Source organism: Bombina bombina, chromosome 4, assembly GCF_027579735.1.
Source record: "Bombina bombina isolate aBomBom1 chromosome 4, aBomBom1.pri, whole genome shotgun sequence".
Classification (NCBI taxonomy): Eukaryota; Metazoa; Chordata; class Amphibia; order Anura; family Bombinatoridae; genus Bombina; species Bombina bombina.
This window is the reverse complement of record NC_069502.1, coordinates 1,153,304,557-1,153,324,471: the sequence shown is the minus strand read 5'-3', so window position 1 is coordinate 1,153,324,471 and position 19,915 is coordinate 1,153,304,557. Positions and strand designations below refer to the sequence as shown.

General features: G+C 40.2%; 1 protein-coding gene across 2 annotated transcripts in view; it reads left to right on the top strand.

Annotated features, from left to right (window-relative positions):
• TP53BP2 (tumor protein p53 binding protein 2) overlaps positions 1 to 19,915 on the top strand; it is a 174,031-nt gene that overhangs the window by 134,349 nt on the left and 19,767 nt on the right. Inside the window, exons 7-13 of one of the 2 annotated variants that reach the window (XM_053712592.1) lie at positions 8,562 to 8,743; positions 9,399 to 9,563; positions 9,810 to 10,038; positions 16,011 to 16,091; positions 16,223 to 16,371; positions 16,528 to 16,942; positions 17,588 to 18,381. In XM_053712592.1, coding sequence (XP_053568567.1) covers positions 8,562 to 8,743; positions 9,399 to 9,563; positions 9,810 to 10,038; positions 16,011 to 16,091; positions 16,223 to 16,371; positions 16,528 to 16,942; positions 17,588 to 18,381 — 2,015 coding nt within the window. The remainder of the gene's footprint in view (positions 1 to 8,561; positions 8,744 to 9,398; positions 9,564 to 9,809; positions 10,039 to 16,010; positions 16,092 to 16,222; positions 16,372 to 16,527; positions 16,943 to 17,587; positions 18,382 to 19,915) is intronic. The other variant, XM_053712593.1, reaches the window with a different exon arrangement.

Genomic DNA, 19,915 nt, shown 5'->3' with positions numbered 1-19,915 from the left:
TGGGAGAAAGGTTCTTCAGGCAGTGGTTCCTTCTGTATAATGAGCCTGCCTAGCCCTCCCGTCATCCGTGTACTTTTGCTTTGGTATTGGTATCCCAGAAGTAATGATGACCCGTGGACTGATCACACATAACAGAAGAAAACATAATTTATGCTTACCTGATAAATTCCTTTCTTCTGTTGTGTGATCAGTCCACGGCCCGCCCTGTTTTTTTTAAGGCAGGCAAATATTTTCTAAAATTATACTACAGTCACCTCTTCACCCTTGGTTTCTCCTTTCTCGTTGGTCCTTGGTCGAATGACTGGGAGTGACGTAGAGGGGAGGAGCTATATGCAGCTCTGCTGGGTGAATCCTCTTGCATTTCCTGTTGGGGAGGAGTTATATCCCAGAAGTAATGATGACCCGTGGACTGATCACACAACAGAAGAAAGGAATTTATCAGGTAAGCATAAATTATGTTTTTTGATAGCTATCTCTTCTGCTCGAAGAGTTTCAGAATTATCTGCCTTACAGTGTGATTCTCTTCTGCTCGAAGAGTTTCAGAATTATCTGCCTTACAGTGTGATTCACCTTACTTGGTGTTCCACGCAGATAAGGTAGTTTTGCGTACCAAGCCTGGTTTTCTTCCTAAAGTTGTTTCTAACAAGAATATTAACCAGGAAATAGTTGTTCCTTCTCTGTGTCCTAATCCATCTTCGAAGAAGGAACGTCTATTACACAATCTTGTTGTAGTTTGTGCTTTAAAGTTCTATTTACAAGCAACTAAAGATTTCAGACAAACATCTTCCTTGTTTGTTATCTATTCTGGTAAGTGGGGAGGTCAGAAAGCGACTGCTACCTCTCTTTCCTTTTGGCTGAAAAGCATCATCCGTTTGGCCTATGAGACTACTGGCCAGCAGCCTCCTGAAAGAATTACTGCTCATTCTACCAGAGCAGTGGCTTCCACATGGGCTTTCAAAAATGAGGCTTCTGTTGAACAGATTTGTATGGCAGCGACTTGGTCTTCACTGCATACTTTTGCCAAATTTTACAAATTCAATACTTTTGCTTTTTCGGAGGCTATTTTTGGGAGAAAGGTTTTACAAGCAGTGGTGCCTTCCGTTTAAGGTACCTGTCTTGTTCCCTCCCTTCATCCGTGTCCTAAAGCTTTGGTATTGGTATCCCACAAGTAAAGGATGAATCCGTGGACTGGATACACCTTGCAAGAGAAAACAGAATTTATGCTTACCTGATAAATTACTTTCTCTTGCGGTGTATCCAGTCCACGGCCCGCCCTGGCATTTAAGTCAGGTAAAATTTTTTTTGTTTAAACTACAGTCACCACTGCACCCTATGGTTTCTCCTTTTTCTTCCTAACCTTTGGTCGAATGACTGGGGGGTGGAGCTAGAGGGGGACCTATATGGACAGCTTTGCTGTGTGCTCTCTTTGCTACTTCCTGTAGGGAATGAGAATATCCCACAACTATAGGATGAATCCGTGGACTGGATACACCGCAAGAGAAAGTAATTTATCAGGTAAGCATAAATTCTGTTGTTTTTTTTGTGCCTCCGTAGTTAATAATTGACCAATGCATAGTTGCCTACTGCAAGTTTATATATATATATATATATATATATATATATATATATATATATATATATATATATATATATAACAAACACACCCCAGTTATTAGACCCTTATTTATATAACTGTTGTCTGTTCACCACAAACTTATTTGGTATTTCGTTGTTAAAGGGACATGAAAACCAATTTTTTTTCTTTCATGATAAAGATAGAACATACATTTTAAAACAACTTTCTAATTTACTTCTATTATCATATTTGTTTTGTTCTCTTGGTGTATCTTGAAAAGCAGGGATGTAAGCTCAGGAGTGTGCACGTGTCTGGAGAACTATGGCAGCTGCTTTGCAAGAATGTTGTCCATTTGCAAGAGCAGTAGATAGCAGCACTATTTGCTTTCATTTAGTGCTCCTACAGCTATCTTCAACAAAGAATACCATGAGAATGAAGTAAATTGGAATTATTATTATTATTATTTTTTTTATTATTTCTTTCTAATGACACAATTAGTCCACGGATCATCTAATTACTATTGGGACTATCACTCCTGCCCAGCAGGACGCGGTAAAAAGCACCCATCAAAGCTGTTAAATATCACCTCCCTTCCCTCCAACCCCAGTCATTCTCTTTGCCTATGTTCGAGTAAGGAAGTGGTAAAGTTAGGTGTCTGAAAGGATTCTTCTATCAAGATTTTTTTTAATTTTATTTGCAGTACTAGTATGTGCTGTTTTTACTCCAGGGTGTAGCTGTAGTCCATTTCACTCTCTTCAGTAGAGCATTGGTGGCTTTTAAGCAAAGGGAACTCGTGGGACATAATTCTCACTGTGCCTCCCTCATATTTAAATAAAATTGCTGCCCTTATTATTATTCTTCCACATGTCCATGTGAGGGAAAGGACCTCTCAAACCTAGTGAGCTGCCTTGCTGCAAGGCATATTTTATTTAGGTAAGTGCTAATTTTATTTTCTTAAGCAGTATTAAGGAAAAAATTATGGCACTTTATTATTTCTCTGCAGGGGGATGTTTATTACATTTCTCCTAGTGTTAAGGGGATTATGTAAGGCAGTGTTTGCAGGCACTGGGGACTGGAGGAGAACTTTGCTCAATGTTTGTGATATTTACGTTATTTTATAACGAAGATTCACTTTAAATGTCGGACAGACGTTATTTGACAAGCCCACGATGGGCGGGGCTTGTGTGGCAGTAATTTTAGCTGTTACACATTTATTATTCTCTCACTTCCTGTATAGGAGGAGAGATTCATTGCAGCTTGCAATTTTTTGTTCATAACGTACAAACGATCGTTTATGGTATCATTTGTAGCAGCTCTGATTGTTTACTCACACGGAGGCCGTTTTTTAAATACACATTTCCTGTATAAGCATAGGCACCTCAGCAGAGCTAAAGCTGAGGTGTAGAGGCTGTTTTAGGAAACGTTATAGTATTACATGATAAATAGATCAATTTCGATTTTGCATTGCTTCAAAAATAAAGCAGTTTCTTTTTAAAATTTAAAGAAACAGTAACGTTTTTGTCTACAGTAAATAAAATTTTATTAAAGTTTGAATAATTTTAAGATGAATCATAACTCTGTTATAGATTACAGATGTCTTTTTTATGTTTGAATGCTAACATTAAACCACCAATTCCTTTCTGTTCCTCATGTGTTGAGAGAACATTAAATTTTAAGGATAGACTTTTTGAGCCAATATTGTCTGAGACGGATGCTCTCTAGGAGTCTTCTGACAATGTTCAAAAAATGCCGCATATTTCTCCGCAGGTGTCCCAAATGTTATTACCCATTAATACAGTGCCTGTGCTTCCTCTCAAGCTCCGCCTGGGGTCTCTTTGCAAGACATTGTTCCCCTCATGTCTTCTGCAGTTTTCTGATGTGTTGTCTTTCCCATTCTACAGGGAAAGCGCAAGAGGAAGTCTAAATAATCAGTGCGTAAGGTGTCTTGACTCATTTGTGGCTATTTCGAATATTCCCTCTCATAGATCTGATGGGGAGGATTCTTCGGTAGCATCTGAGGGTGAGATCTCAGATTCTGACAGTGTAATTCCTTCCTCTGATGCTGAAGTTGTATCCTTAAGATTTAAGCTAGAGCACCTCCGTTTACTACTCAAGGAGGTTTTTTCTACTCTGTTCGACTCTGACTCAACTGTCGTTGTCAACCCTAATAAGTCTAGTAAACTTAACAGGTATTATGATGTACCTTCCATGCTGGTATGTTTTCCCGTATCAGATCGGGCTACAGAATTTATTGTTAAGGAATGATAGAAGCCAAGTATTCCTTTTTCTCCTTCTATTTTTAAGATGTTTCCCATTGATGACTCTATTAAGGAGTCTTGGCAAATGATCGACAAGGCGGAAGGGGCAATTTCCACTTTAGCTAAAGAGAACTACAATTTCCATAGAGGATAGCTGTTCTTTTAAAGATCCTATGGATAAGCAAATGGATTGCCATTCTGGCTCGCAGAGCCTTGTGGTTGCAATCTTGGTCTGCAGATGTGTCTTAAGCTTTTGGCTATTCCTTACAAGGTTAAGACTTTGTTTGGATCAGTCAGCGTTGGCTGAGATTATTTCTGATGATATAGGAGGAAAAGGACGTTTCCTCCCTCAGGATAAGAGAAATAAGCAGGAGGGACGTCAGAGTAATTTTCGTTCTTTTCGAAACTTCAAGAGTAAACCTTCCTCTCCCTCTACAAAACAGGAACAGTCCAAGCCTTCCTGGAGACCCATTCAATCTTGGAATAAGGGAAAGCAATCCAAGAAGCCAGCTAATGATCTAAATTCAGCATGAAGGGTCTGCCCCCCCTCCGGGACCGGATCTTGTGGGGGGCAGACTTTCCTTTTTCGCTCAGGCATGGGTTCGAGATGTTCAGGACCCTTGGGCGATAGACATGGTGTCCCAGGGATATAAACTAGAATTCAAGACCTTTCCCCCCAGGGGCAGATTTCTTCTCTCAACATTATCTGTCGACCAGCTAAAGAGAGGCGTTCTTACTTTGTGTTCGGGATCTATCCAAAATGGGGGTGATAGTGCCTGTTCCAGTTCAAGAGCAGGGTCTGGGATTTTACTCCAATCTGTTTGTGGTTCCCAAGAAAGAGGGAACCTTCAGACCAATCTTGGATCTCAAGAGTCTAAACTAATTTCTCAGAGTACCGTCCGTTAAAATGGGAACTATTCGTTCCATTCTTCCTTTAGTTCAAGAGGGTCAATTTATGACAACAGTAGATTAAAGGATGCGTACCTTCATGTTCCCATCCACAGGGATCATCACAAGTTTCTGAGATTTATTTTTCTCCACAAACGCTTCCAATTTGTGGCTCTTCCTTTAGGTCTTGCTACAGCTCCCAGAATTTTTCAAAGGTTCTGGGATCTCTGTTGGCAGTGCTCCGGTTACAGGGTATTGCAGTGGCGCCTTATCTGGACGACATTCTGGTTCAGACGCAGTCTTTTCATCTAGTAAACTCCCACACGGAGATGCTCTTACCTTCCTGCGTTCTCACGGTTGGAAGGGGAGTCTGGAAAAGAGTTCCTTAATTCCATCTACAAGAGTGGTCTTCTGGGGAACCATAATAGATTCCATATTGATGAAGATATTTCTGACAGAGGTCAGAGAATTGAAAATTTTCGATGCTTGTCTGACACTTCAATCCTCTCTTCAGCCATCAGTGGCTCAATGTATGGAGGTAATCAGTCTGATGGTAGCCACTACGGACATCATTATTCGTATCTATCTCCGCGAATTCATCTGGGTCAGATGACAAGAGTTTCTCTTCCTTGGTGGTTGTCTCAGGATCATATCTCCCAGGGAATCTGTTTTTAGCTGACCCTCCTGGGTGATTGTGAAAATGGATGCCAGCCTACTAGGTTGGGGAGCAGTCTGGGACCTTCTAAGGACTCAGGGGACATGGACTCGGGAGGAGTCTGTTCTTCCCATAAACATTCTAGAGCTGAGAGCATTCTTCAATACTCTTCTGGCCTGGCCTCAGTTAGCTTCAGCTTGCTTTATCAGATTTCTATCGGACAACATTTCCTCAGTGGCTTACATCAATCATCAGGAAGGATCTCAGAGTTATTTGGCCATGTCAGAAGTGTCCAAGATTTTTCAGTGGATAGAGACCCACAACTGCTGTCTATCTGTGATCCACATTCCAGGAGTGGACAATTGGGAAGCAGATTTTCTGAGCAGACAGACTTTTCTCCCGGAGAATGGGAACTTCATCCGGAAGTATTTTCCAATTTGATTCCCAAATGGGGACAGCCGGGTCTAGATATTATGGCATATCGTCAGAATGCCAAGGTATGTGTCAAGGTCCAGGGATCCTCAGGCGGTACTGATAGATGTTCTGGCAGTTCTTTGGAATTTCAGTCTAGCATACCGTTTTATCTCCGTTCGCTCTCCTTCCTCGGGTTATTGCCCGAATCAAACAACAGAGGGCGTCTGTGATTCTTATTGCTCCGGCGGTGATTTTATCTAAGCATGGATTTTCAGAGTCGGTCATTGAGACCATGATTCAGGCTCGTAAGCCTGTGACTAGAAATATTTACCATAAGATATGGCGTAAATATCTGCATTGGTGTGAATCCAGAGACTCTTGGGGGTCAAATATCTGCCTTGTCTATTTTGTTACATAAACGTCTGGCGAATGTACTAGACGTGCAATCGTTATGTCAGGCCTTGGTCAAAATTAGGCCTGTGTTTAAACCGGTTACTCCTCCTCCTTGGAATCTTTATCTAGTTCTTAATAGTTCTTCAACAGGCTCAGTTTGAGCCTATGCATTCTTTAGATATTAAATTATCTTGAAAAGTTTTGTTCTGGTTGCTATTTTATCAGCTTGTAGAGTTTTAGAGCTCTCGGCATTACAGTATGAGGCTCCTTATATTAATATTCATTTGGATAAGGTAGTTTTGCGTACTAAGTTAGGGTTTCTCCCTAAAGTGATTTCAGATCGGAACATTAATCAGGAGATAGTTGTTCCTTTCTCGTGTCCTACCTTTCTTCTCAGAAGGAACGTCTGCTGCACAATCTGGACGTGGTGCGTGCATTGAAATTCTATTTTTTTCGTCAGTCTTCTGCTCTGTTTGTGGTTTTCTCTGGAAAACGTAAGGGGCAGAAAGCTACGGCTTCTTCTCTTTCTTTGTTGCTGAAGAGTATCATTCGCTTGGCCTATGAAACTGCTGAACAGCAGCCTCCTAAGAGAGTTACGGCTCATTCTACGAGGGCTGTTTTCTCTTCCTGGGCATTCGAAAATGAAGCTTATGTGCAAGACTGCAACTTGCTCCTCTCTTTACACTTTCTAAAATTCTATTAATTTGATACTTTTGCTTCGGCTGAGGCTTTTTTTTGGGAGAAAGGTTCTTCAAGCAGTGGTTCCTTCGGTTTAGCTTCCATGTCTTGTCCCTCCCGTATCATCTGTGTGTCCTAGCTTGGGTATTGATTCCCAATAGTAGTTAGATGATCCGTGGACTCATCGTGTCATTAGAAAGAAAACAAAAATTTTGCTTATCTGATTTATTTATTTCTTGACACGATGAGTCCACGACCCGCCCTGTTTAAGACAGGCTTTTGTCATGCTTTAAACCTCAGACACCTCTGTACCTTGTTGCTTCCTTTCTCTCCTTTGCTTCGGTTGAATGACTGGGGTTGGAGGGAAGGGAGGTGATATTTAACAGCTTTGCTGGGTGCTCTTTGCCGTCTCCTGCTGGGCAGGAGTGATATTCCCAATAGTAATTGGATGATCTGTGGACTCATCGTGTCAAGAAATAAATACATTTATCAGGCAAGTATAAATTTCGTGGTTTTTTTTGTATGATCTGTCTGAATCACAAAACAAATATTTGGGGTTTCATATCCCTTTAAATATGCATATTACTAAATGGTACTAAATTCAGAGCAGTGTATCTACTTAATATCTAAGTAACTTTAATTTAGTACCTTTTTATTTACAAGCTGCAATTATTTTTCCTAATAGAAGTTAAAAAAACATAAACTGGAATTTCTTGAATTAGTTTTTGAAAATTTGAATTGTTAGATGTTGGTGACAGAGTTTGTTGGAAAAATCTGTGTCCTTCCACGAACATGGTTACTGCTTGAGATTCCCTATACTGTGGAATTAGTTATCTTTAACTGTAATGACCCATGGCTAAATACCAATCTGACTAGAAATCCTGTAATCACAGCACAGAGCAAATAATTTGTGTTCAGAAAAAAACAGATCTGTCCAAAAGCCTACTGCCTTTCTACCACAAACATAGTGTTTGAATCAGGTACATCATATTTATTTGCCGTCATTTTTCAGTCCCAGGCAGAGTTTTTTTAAGTTTTTTTTTTTTTATGGGACCCCCACATCACTTTTGAAGGGATTAATGGTATTTTTGCCTAAATTTGCTTTAGAAATACTAAAAGGTCCATTAAATACAGTAGAATTGCACAGTTACCAAATGCATAAAACATACAATCCAAATAGAACTTACTTTGAATTTGAAATGAGCAGTAGATTTTTTTTTTTTATGACACCTTTGAAAATTTCTATCAATTTTCCTGCACTGGTATCATGTGACAGCCATCAGGGAATCAGTCTAATAGATGAATACATTGTAAACTCTTAAACAGACTTAATAGGAGCTGGTGCCTCCTGAACACGTGGATATTAAAAATTTTTGTACAATTTGATAATGGAATTTCTTTTTTATTACATGCTGTATCTGAATCATGAAGGTTTAATTTTTTACTTTATTGCCTCTTTAATGTGCTACTATAGATGCTCTTTTATTTAACCTTGTTTTATACAATAATTTCTATGCCAACCACAACTGGCCATTACTTAAAGGTTGGGTGGTGCTTTGTTTATTGATATCACACTTATAACTAGATTAATTATGGGTCTCTGCAAGATATGAAAATAGTATTATAATTTTGTTTACCTACTAAAGGAATGACATTTTACTTTTTTTATTCCTCTTTTTCTTGTCCATTTTTTTGTCAGTGGAGGAAATTGAACAGATGAATAACTTGTTTCAGCAAAAGCAAAAAGAACTTGTAGTTGCTGTATCCAAAGTGGAGGAGCTCAGTCGACAGCTGGAAATGCTGAAGAATGGCCGAATTGAAGGATACCATGACAACCAGTCAGCCGTGGCTGAGCTTGATCGGCTCTATAAAGAGCTGCAGGTAAACTGAAAACCTATTTTCTGTTCTCCAAATGAATATGGGTCATTTTCCTCCATGGACAGACAGACAGGCAATTTGATTATAAATTACTCATTTCACTTTATAAAGCTCTGACTACAGGTTAAATTTTTTATTAGAAATAAAAATTGATTTCAGACTTTGCTTATCCTTGTTTATTAATCACCTCTTCTCAAGAAAAGAAACATATCATTGGATCTATTCTGTCTTAACTAAAATATTAAATGTGCTATAACCTGTTGCTGTACACTTCATTTGCAGATTGTTAATAAAGTTTGCAGCAAATTGTATAGACTTTGTATAGTTTTTATAAAAGGCATATAATTCTTTCTTGCAAACGATCATCTGAGAACCAACATTTTATCACAGTTCCTATAAATTATTACCCACATTTAGTTATCTTGATAGTTTTTTTTTTTTTTTTTTTTTTTAATGGTTTTTATCCTGGGAACACTTTTTGACATTTCCTAAAGTGTATAGACTTTTTTCATTAATGTGTTTTGTTCTGGAAATTGGTGTTGCGGGAGCACTGAGAAAACACTGCTGTTGTAGTTTAGCATGCGTAACATGCCTAGTTTGTCTTTCGTAGCCCTTTCTTTTAAAATGTTGTACCCTTTTTTATTCTGATCTTATTCAGTTGAGGAACAAACTGAACCAAGAACAGAATGCCAAGCTTATGCAGCAGAGGGAGAGTCTAAACAAACGCAACTCTGAAGTGGCAGCAATGGATAAACGTGTTAATGAGCTGCGAGATCGTTTATGGAAAAAGAAGGCCGCACTGCAGCAGAAGGAGAATGTACCAGTAAGTATTTATGAATTGAGGTTAAATCCTCTATTTTATAGCTGCTTACATAAGAAGTATTCCTTAAGTCCATAGCATGTGTCTGTGCCTATTTAGTCTCTTAAATATTCCCATACCTGTGTAAACTGAATTTATGCATTTTTCAGACTGTCTACCATAAAAAGACTGTTTTTTTTTGTTTTTTTTTGGCATGCTCACTTCTTAGTTTTTTTCTGTTGAATAGCTTGCAACCTCTCTTTAATTTAGATTACATCTGATGGGAATCTACCTCAGCAGGTAGCGAGCACCCCAAGTAGAGTGGCAGCTGTTGGTCCTTATATCCAATCCGCCACAATGCCGCGTCTCCCTTCCCGGCCTGAGCTGCTTGTTAAACCAGCATTTCCAGATGGGATAACCTCCACACAGCTACCTGACATACCATTGAAGTCGCAAACACTGCCTAACATGAAGACTTCTCAGGGGAAGGCTCCACCTGGTAATTAATATTTTAGTATAAATAATATTATTTCCAACCTAAATCTATGTATTCCTGAGATTTGTTGCCCATCCTAGTTTACCAATACACATTTGTGACTGAAATATAGTATGACTATGTATCTGCATAAGAATTATCAGCCTTTGACGGGTTTGCAAAATATTTCTAATACCCAATGTGTCTCCATTACATTGTTTTTTGTTGTATTCACTTTTCTGACAATTTTTCTTTTTATTATGAGATATTTTGCATTTCTTGAAGGCCAGAAAGTCATCAAAGAACCTCTCGTTCTGATGTTTCCTACACACAGCTCTTGCATCATTATGTAGTAATCTTACCTCTCATTTCTGTTCTTTATCTCCTTTGTGCTCAGTTAGGGCTAACTGTAAATGTTTTGCACTGCTCTATGCAATCCCTGCAGTATGCAGCTGGGCTATGCAATTTGCAGCATTTTTAATTGAGGATACCAAGAGAATGAACTAAAATTGATAATATAAGTAAATTCAAAAGTTGTTTAAAATATGTTCTGTCTGAATCATAAAAGAATCCCTCCTTTTGCAGGGCTATAGCAAAAGGACACTATCTGAACTTGTTTAAAGTGATGGTTAATCCTAGCATTTGTGAATCGCTAGGATTTACCATTGGAACAAATAAAGGGGACTTTCAGTCATGAAGTATAAAATACTTTATGCTGAAAGCTCCTTTATTTGTTTGAAGCATTCGCCGCACTGAACGCCTCAGGCAGCCCACGATAGAACGCTATTTTATACTTCATGTTCCACTGGTGTAGGATTTACCATCACTTTAAGTCACACACTAACTCTTGGCTCACATCTTACATTTAGCTACTGATTGTTTGTTTTGTGTATCTCTTGTAAAACTATAATAAAATAAAAAAAAAATTTAAATTTATTTTAACGAAATGGTATTAAAAAAAAAAAAAAATTAAATTAATTAATACTGGGCTTAAATTTGTTAACCTTAACAATCACTTTAAATACTTCATGGACCCCTATCATTCTAGAGAAGTCTTCCCCATTACAATAAATTGCCATATTTCACAATAAATACAACTAGATGACTGCATTATTTTCTTCTTAAAAGGGAAGAGTCCACATCTGCATTCATTACTTTTGGGAATTCAGAACCTGGCTATCAGGAGGGAGGCAAAGACACCCCAGCCAAAGACTTAAATACCTCCCCCACTTCCCTCATCCCCCAGTCATTCTTTGCCTTTCGCCACAGGAGGTTGGCAGAGAAGTGTCTGAAGTTAGTGATAGTCTCTTATTGAGGGTAGTACGCTTTGCAATGGGACTGGAGTTTTTAAGTAGTCCTGTCATCCTCTCAGTGAGAGCATGGATGAAAGTTAAAGTCCGGAGATGCAGGGAGTGTCTTCCTGCGAACCCATCCAGACTCATATTAACAGCTCCTTGGTAATCAACGTGGACGAGTTTCACTGCGTACATTTCTCCATTCAAGTCCATGTCAGAAGCGAGGCTACTATCAGGCTACTGTCACACTTGAAGGGCTATGTTCCTGTTCCACGCGTCGATTCCAGTAACATCATTTCATTTTATTTCAATATGAGATGTATTGTTAAAGAAACAAGGTAGGGTCCCAGTGGGACTCCTTTTATCTTAAATGAGGAATCATGGGTTAATATCTCCTGAGGGGGGTTAATGAACAGGGGGGTCTTTAATAATGTTTGTTATGTGATTCTATTTGCAATGTGTAGCTATACTTAGGGTCACAGCTTTTTACGGAACATAACTGCCTTCTTTTAATGATGCAATCTCTGATTGCGTGCCCTTTTTTGACTGGCACGGTGCACCTCGTGACGGGTGCGGTTACGTTGGTTTTTCACTTCCGTATGCTGACTGTGTGCGACCGAGAGAGTCTAGCTTGTGGGTTGTCTGGTTCACAGGAGGTGGTGAGTGCCCCAGCCATTGGGGGTGTCAAAGTGTGTCAGTTAGTTTTGTATTCTTGTAATTCCAAGATTATGGAGGATTCTGATATACGCGACACGGATGCTTCCGATACTGAGGATGTGTCTTGTAATGAATATGAAATGGCCCGGATATTCAATGCCCATCAGTTATGTTCCGGGGTGCCGTTCTAGAGTACTCTCTTCTCCGGAATCTGGGAGCTTAGAGTGCGTTGAGCCATCCGCCTCAGAGGTTTCCATGACCTGTGAGGCGCGTGCCCAAGACCCTTTCCCGGCTATGCACGCAGGTGTCTCTATGGCCTTCACTCTTTCCCTGGAGAGTGGCTTGTTTCCGCCAGAGGTTACGGCACGGTTCCGCATGGCCATTTCTATGGCGCTGTCTCATTTATATCTCCCATGTGAAATATTTCTTTGATATTGTCCGTTAACCTAGGCCCATCGAGCGTGGGATCGCCCGATTCAGTTTGGCCTTTTGGGGAAACGTTGGCCCCTGTGACTTCAGCGGCCCCAATCTCGGAGCCGAGGTCTCCAGTAGATCCGGCGAGGGATGATTTTGCTTTCCGTTATAGGCTAGCTCGCCTTTGGGTTCTTGTTTTGGCAATGCTAGAGGATCCTAGTCCTAGTGGACAGAGGGATCTGAGGCCTTAGAAACTGGATGGGAAAATTAATATGAAGTTGGGAGATGAAGCAATCTCCTTATCGTCTTTATTTTATGTTTAAGTTTTTCGGTTCCATTTCTAAACTTGGGTGAATGGGGCCTCCTATGGGGCTGGTCCTATGGTTGTTCTCATTCACCCGATGGGTGCTGCCTTCTTTTTATTTGTGATCCGGATGGATGTGTTTAATTAGTTTTTTCCTTAAGCTCAGGTCTGTTAGATTTTTTTTTTTTTTTAAGAATGTTCTTCTCTGGAACCGATACTTGCGACTAAGGGTCGCGTTGGCAATCCCTCGGGAGTTGCGCACTTGTTGAATATTAGAATTTTGTTTTCTAGTTCATTTATTGATCCTTCGGGACGAAATTTTCTGGGACCTTGAACAGTTCCAGAGTGTCCTTTATACCAGGCTGGTAACGGTCAGGTGTTTTTTCAGCTGTTACCAGGGTTCATGTCACCTTTGTGGTGCTGAGAATGCCTCTTGGCCTATTCTATGGACTCTGGGCTCGGATCCTTCAAAGTATAAGGCCTGTGTTTTATATGCAACTTCTACGGACGGAAGGTTGGGTGTGCCAATCTGGGGTTAGTCGGTTCGGGCTACTCGTCTGGGCTATATATCTGCTTCTTGCAGACAACTTCAAAGTTCTTCAGGTACCCGGGGATCAGAACTATTATTTCCATTTTTTGGAAGTTGGGAGATGTGTGTGACATGTTTGGTCTGGTTTACCGCGTGATTAACATTTGAGGTCCTTCCGGATGCTGACTCTCTAGCCTATTGCGCTCTTCTTGTGGTGGCAGAGTATCATTCTTCCCCTCTCTTTAGGGGGGGATCATCTGGTCGGGTGTGCGGGCTTGTTTGTCTTCCTCTATTCCGAGTTATATTACTCTGAGAGCGCAGGGTTTCCCTGCCTTCTGTGGGAGCTACGACTCCGGCGTTTGCCTGCTCAAGGTAGTTTTCCTTGAATAAGAGCTCCTTCAATCTCTGTTGTGTATTCCATTTGAATACCCTTGGTCGGGCTATGGTCTTCGACGTTTAGGTGTATTGTGTCCTCGATGTTACGCTAGCCTGGGGGCTTGTCAGTAGAGGTGTCGGGATTGGGTACAGACAGCCGCCCTTCGAGGGTCAGGCAGTTGTCATTTTTTCATCGATACTCCATTTGGGGTTTCGTGGGCGGTGCCTTACGTTATTTCTCTGAGATGGCGAGCAGGGCCCTGGGTTATCATTTGCCTTCGAGTATTGATATTACCCTGCCCGTGTGTGTATCATGTGTTGCTGCTTGCCTACGAGATTTCTTGCAATCAATTTGCACTGGGTGCTGATTCTCAGACCATTCAGGAGTCCTTCATGACTCTTGGGTTTGAGGCTATTTCTAGATCGCCAAGTCTACGGACTTTAGAAGTGCGCTCCTCCTTGAAGTCTAGGGTTTTCTCGGAACTTGGATTTTTTGATCGTTTATTGTGGAGTACCCTGGCCTTGGTCCATGTCTCTACCATGGATAGGTGTGGATGGTTCGGTTCGCACTTGATGTTTTGTGGTCCCACGGGCCCCTTTTTTTAGGGGCTGGGGATCCTTGGTCCTGCCTGACAGGGGTTTTCTACCCTTCCTGCGTTTCAGTTTCCTGGAACGGGAGCTGTGATGTAGTGTCTGGCCTCCGTTCCTGCAGCAGGAGACTGTGGGTTTGCTCCCGTGGGGTTCTTTTACTACGTGTATCCGATATATGGATGCTGAAGGGGGGTCTTCTTCCCTTGGGAAGTGTGCTCTTTTTTTTTTTTTGCCCACGACAGTGTGTAGGGGGTCTCATACTCAAGCACAATATTTATCCTGACTCACAGTAGCATGCCATTTGTAGCAGTGGTCTCACGGGGGACTTTGTTCCTCGTTGATCCTTTCCTTCCCGTAGTCTGACACTATTGTCTTCGGTCTTTTTGTCCAGCCCTTGGTCTGGGACCATTTTTCTGGAGGGAAGGTTGGGGATCGGTTACTCTATGCAGTGTTGACAGTTTTCTGCTGTCGGTCCTCTCCTTTTGAAGGTGGACTTTGGATGTCCTCCTCCTTTCTACTTACGTCTGATGCCGGGAGTGGCCTCTCTTTGGAGTCGTTATTCGGTGGGCTGGTCACCCTTGGAGAGGTGCTGTTAGGACCATCTACAGCGATTTGCTCTGTGATGGTGTATCCAGTTACAACTAATTGTTTTTCGGCAGGCTATCAAGCTTTGAAGCGTCTTTAGGAGGTTTGAGTTAGCAATAGGGTCAGCCTTCCTTTGGAGGCTAGTCTTTGAGAGTTCCTGTTAAGGTAGTTTGAGTTTCTCTTGGACAACTTTGTTCTTGCTGCCGGGATATTTATCCTGTTTCTGCTGTTCCTGCCTATCTAGCCTCCAGATCTAGATATGTTTTTGGACATTTGGAAACTCATGAATTTCCTGGAGTACCTTATGGTATGGTATGGGATTAGGGACGTGAGGGGTTCCTCGAGTCCTTTTGGGACATGTTCCCTGTGTATGGATCCTTATTTTTTTGGTCCTTGTGTTCTAGGGAGTTTGTTTCCCGGGGCGTTGCCTTTGTAAGACAACCATGGGTTGCTATCTAGGTGTTGAGTGGAAAAAGTTCCTTTGCTTTTATCTCTGGTTCCTTTTTGGGGGGGCAGATGCAGTCTTTATCTTTGGCCGGGAATCTTCTGAGTGTCTCTAGTTCGGCTTTGCTGGTGGTGTAACTGATGTGCAGTTACCTGGGCTCGGGTTTTTCTTCTGTGTCGTATTTCAATTGTTTTGGGTGTTGAGTAATTCAGACTGTGGTGCCTTTCGAAGGGGCCTCATTTTATTCCCACCCTTTATTTGCATTCAGTGTCCTTTAGCTTGGGTATTGTTTTCCCAAAAGTAATGAATGCAGCTGTGGACTCTTCCCTTTTTAAGAAGAAAAACATAAATTATGCTTACCTGATGATAATTTAATTTTCTTCTGAAGGGAAGAGTCCACAGCTCCCGCCGTGTCTGTGAGGCGGCTGTAATTTTTTTTGTTCTTCTGGCACCTTTTTTCACCCTGATATTTCTCCTACTGTTCCTTGTTCCCTTGGCAGAGTGACTGGGGGATGAGGGAAGTGGGAGGTATTTAAGCCTTTGGCTGGGGTGTCTTTGCCTCCTGGTGGCCAGGTTCTGAATTCCCAAAAGTAATGAATGCAGCTGTGGACTCTTCCCTTCAGAAGAAAATGAAATTATCAGGTAAGCATAATTTATGTTTTTACATAGCTAACATTTCAATACAATCTTCTGTAGATTGCAAGCTCTGAGCAAAGTTTTCAACTGTTTATTTGCTTAAATGGTGTGAGAAACGAACTGTGTACTGTTTTGTAAGTGCATTTTGATGTTTGCATTCACTAGGCACTGCAAACCAGAGCATAAATTCTCAGCAGCAGGCAGGGTCTGAATGGAGTGATGCAAATGGAGATACTGCAGGGCAGGGTAAGTCTGCCAGGAATCTGCTCATTCTAAATTAACGAAGGCAGCAAGCTGAAAGGCTATTTAGATGAGATTATAACTTTTTATTATATCAATATGTGGGTGCTCATATTGACTCCTGATCATTGTTTTAGCTACAGACACAGATAACAACGTAAGAGAAAAAGACAAGAAGATGAGGCCTTATTCTATGTTTGATTCAGTTGAACCAGCACCAGGTCCTCCAAGTTTTGGAACTTTACGGAAAAACCAGAGTAGTGAAGATCTTCTGCGGGACACACAGGTAGGAACAGAATATCCAACACATACAAATTCTCAAAAACTGTTTTAGTCAACTTGCATTTACTTCCTAAAAATTTAAAATGAACTAAAATTATTCAAAGAACAACCTTTTTGATAATGTGCCCACATGTTTAAAGTTTTTTTTTTGTTTTTTTAGGCTGCTAATAAAAATGTAAAAGTTCCACCACCTGTACCTTCCAAACCCAAACAAATTAACTTGCCATACTACGGACAAGCCCCTCAACCTCTTGCTTCAGATCAGAAATCTGATGGAACATCACAGAAGCCAATATCTACCGGAAATAAACCAAAAGTTACGCAGCAGAAAATCTGCGTACCTCCTGCACATGAGCATTCTTCTTCAGCAAAAGCAGAAAATCCACCTGCTGTGGCAGTTCGACCTTTCACGCCTCAGCCAGCAAAGGAGCCACCACCTCCACCACTACGAAAACCCCAAACAGTTGCTGCCAGTTCTATATATTCAATGTATACCCAACAACAAACCCCAGGAAAGAACTACAGTGTGCAAAGTGTCCTTAGCAGAGCACAAACTCGACCACCTTTTCCCTGTGGTGAGTTTTTAAATTTCTGTTTGAAATTGAAATGTGAACTTCACTGTGACCATACCTAGAAAACTGATGTGTATGCCACTTTTTTTTCTGTATAGTATTAAGATATATAAACCACATATATACAGCCAGTGTATTGGTAGTATTTATTTTTTATATATATAACATTTACCTAAGCAATTCATGGGAGCATTTTGCTGTCAAAACCTCCTGTAGAAATCTATACAAGATGATGTTCTGTAGTTTGAATTTATTCAACTCGAAAAGTATCTTTCTTAAATATGTTTAGCAATTCATCTCAGATAGACAGTTTAGACTCATTAGTCTAAAACTAACAGCCATGAAAATTGTCTCATCGTTGGGGATATGTCCCTTTTTTTTCTTACCAATCTTCTAGTGTTTGGGTAATTAGGAAATAAACCTTCACAGAATTGTGAGGCAATTATTGTAATTTGTATACAAACTTTAATTTTCAGAATTAGATACCGATTTGATCATTGTTGTTTCTGTTGTTTGTTTTTGCATGAAAAAAAACTTCTTTTTTTTTAATAAGGTCAGTAATACAATTTTGATTTCAATTTGTTTTGACAAGTAGATGATCTACAAATTATTATTACTCTTATATTTAAAACTGATTTTGTTTCTTAGTCTATGGCAAGCCAGTTATCTCTGGATCTCAGCTGACATCGAATCAGCCAGCAGAAAATGTTGATGGACAGGTTAAATCAAGTAGCCCAGAACCAGAGTCGGAAACTCCAGTATCTGGAAATGAAACCCAAGAAACTGAAAGAATTCCTCGTCCACTCAGTCCAACCAAACTTCTGCCGTTTTTATCCAATCCATACAGAAACCAGAGTGATGCAGATTTAGAAGCTTTGAGAAAGAAACTTTACAATGCACCAAGACCACTCAAAAAACGCAGCTCTATTACAGAACCAGAAGGACCTAATGGACCAAACATTCAGAAACTGTTGTATCAGAGAACTACTTTGGCTGCCATGGAAACTATTTCTGCTCCGAAGCAAACCCCTGTGGCTTCAATCTCTGAGAGTCCAACTGAGAACCAGAAAACAAAAGTGCTTGCAAATTCAGAGGAGGCAGAATCATCCCAAGGAAGTCAAGATTCTCCAGAAGTTATTGAAGCTGAATCTGACCCTGACCTAAATGAGACTATAATTAATGTATATCCTGAAGAAATCGAGGTCCCTTCACCAATTTTGGGTCCAGATAGTATACCTGAAGGAATACCCACAGATTCATTCCCACCTCCACCAGCTGAAGTGCAGAATATTGAAATACCACAACCCCCTGAAACATATTTAGAAGAATACCCACCATATCCTCCTCCTCCTTATCCCACTGCTGGAGAGCCTGAGGTTCTTGCTGAGGATATATCTAGTATGCGTCCTCCAGAAGTCACTGGGCAGTTCCTTCTTCCTCCTGTAAGTACATAAGCCAATTTTAAATATTAACTGCTAGGTTCTTAATTAGCAATGTTAAATAAAACTTTAAAAATAAGTGTTGTCAGATATATATGGTTTGAAGTAGCTTTCAGTACATTATATTAGGTCACGGAAGATTTTATGTTCTCTTATAATTCTGACTTAAATGCCTTCATTGCTTCTTAATTTTCACATTATGAACATATGTACTGTTGTATCAAATGTGACAGAACTATCATTGGGCATTATATCATCTGATACACAAGTATGAGATAAATAAAATATTTCACTTTAAGAAAAAATACATTTTTCTAATCAATATCTTTAAAAAAGAAACGTACTACTATTGACTACTGTTTTGTTATCTGAAGGGACATGCTAGTTTAACAAGTAAAGTGCTCTGCTTAGCTAGAGCATTCTATTTTTAAGGGACACTCAAGTCAAAATAATTTTTTTATAATTCAGAAAGACACTGTCCAATTTACTTCCATTAGCAAATTTTGTTATATACACACTTTGAGGAACAAGATCCTACTGAGCATGTGCACAAGCTCACAGGGTATACGTATACTAGTCTGTAATTGGCTGATATCTGTCACATGATACAGAGGGCCAGAAAATGGAAGAAAAAAAATAAATTTGTCATAAAAAAAATCTGCTTTTTTGAAATCCAGAGTAGGTCGTTATTGTTTTTTTATTATGCACTATTTAATTCTACTACATTGTATTTGCTTGTATTTTTCCCTTGCTAATGGGTAAAACACATAGCTAGATCCCTGTGCCTGTTGTATACATTGTTCCTGCAAATAAAGGCTGTGGCTGTTATCCTCTAACCAATGGATGTACCCTAATCTGTAGTGTGAGAAGGGAATTTGTTTAAGGAACCATTAAAGTCATCCTCCATTAAAAAAAAAATTGTTTGCTTTCTCCTACATTGGTGTGTCCGGTCCACGGCTTCATCCTTACTTGTGGGATATTCTCATTCCCTACAGGAAGTGGCAAAGAGAACACACAGCAGAGCTGTCCATATAGCTCCCCCTCTGGCTCCGCCCCCCAGTCATTCTCTTTGCCGCTCTGAACAAGTAGCATCTCTACGGGGGTGGTAAAGAGTATGTGGTGTTAGTTGTAGTTTTTTATTTCTTCTATCAAGAGTTTGTTATTTTAAAATAGTGCCGGTTTTTACTATTTACTCTACAGCAGAAAGTGATGAAGATTTCTGTTGAGAGGAGTATGATTTTAGCACCAGTAACTAAAATCCATTGCTGTTCCCACGCAGGACTGTTGAAACCAGAGAACATCAGTTGGGGGGAATAGTTTCCAGGCTTAACTGCTTCAGGTATGATCAGTCATTTTTCTAACAAGACCATGTAATGCTAGAAGACTGTCAGAAATTTCCTCTGGGATAGGTAAGCCATTTTTTCTTAGACACTGTATAAAATGATGGCTTATATTTAGGGCTCTATGCTAGTTGACACTATTGTGGGCTTTAAAATCGATTGCTTTTTAGCATGTTTTTCACTATAAATAAGGTGTT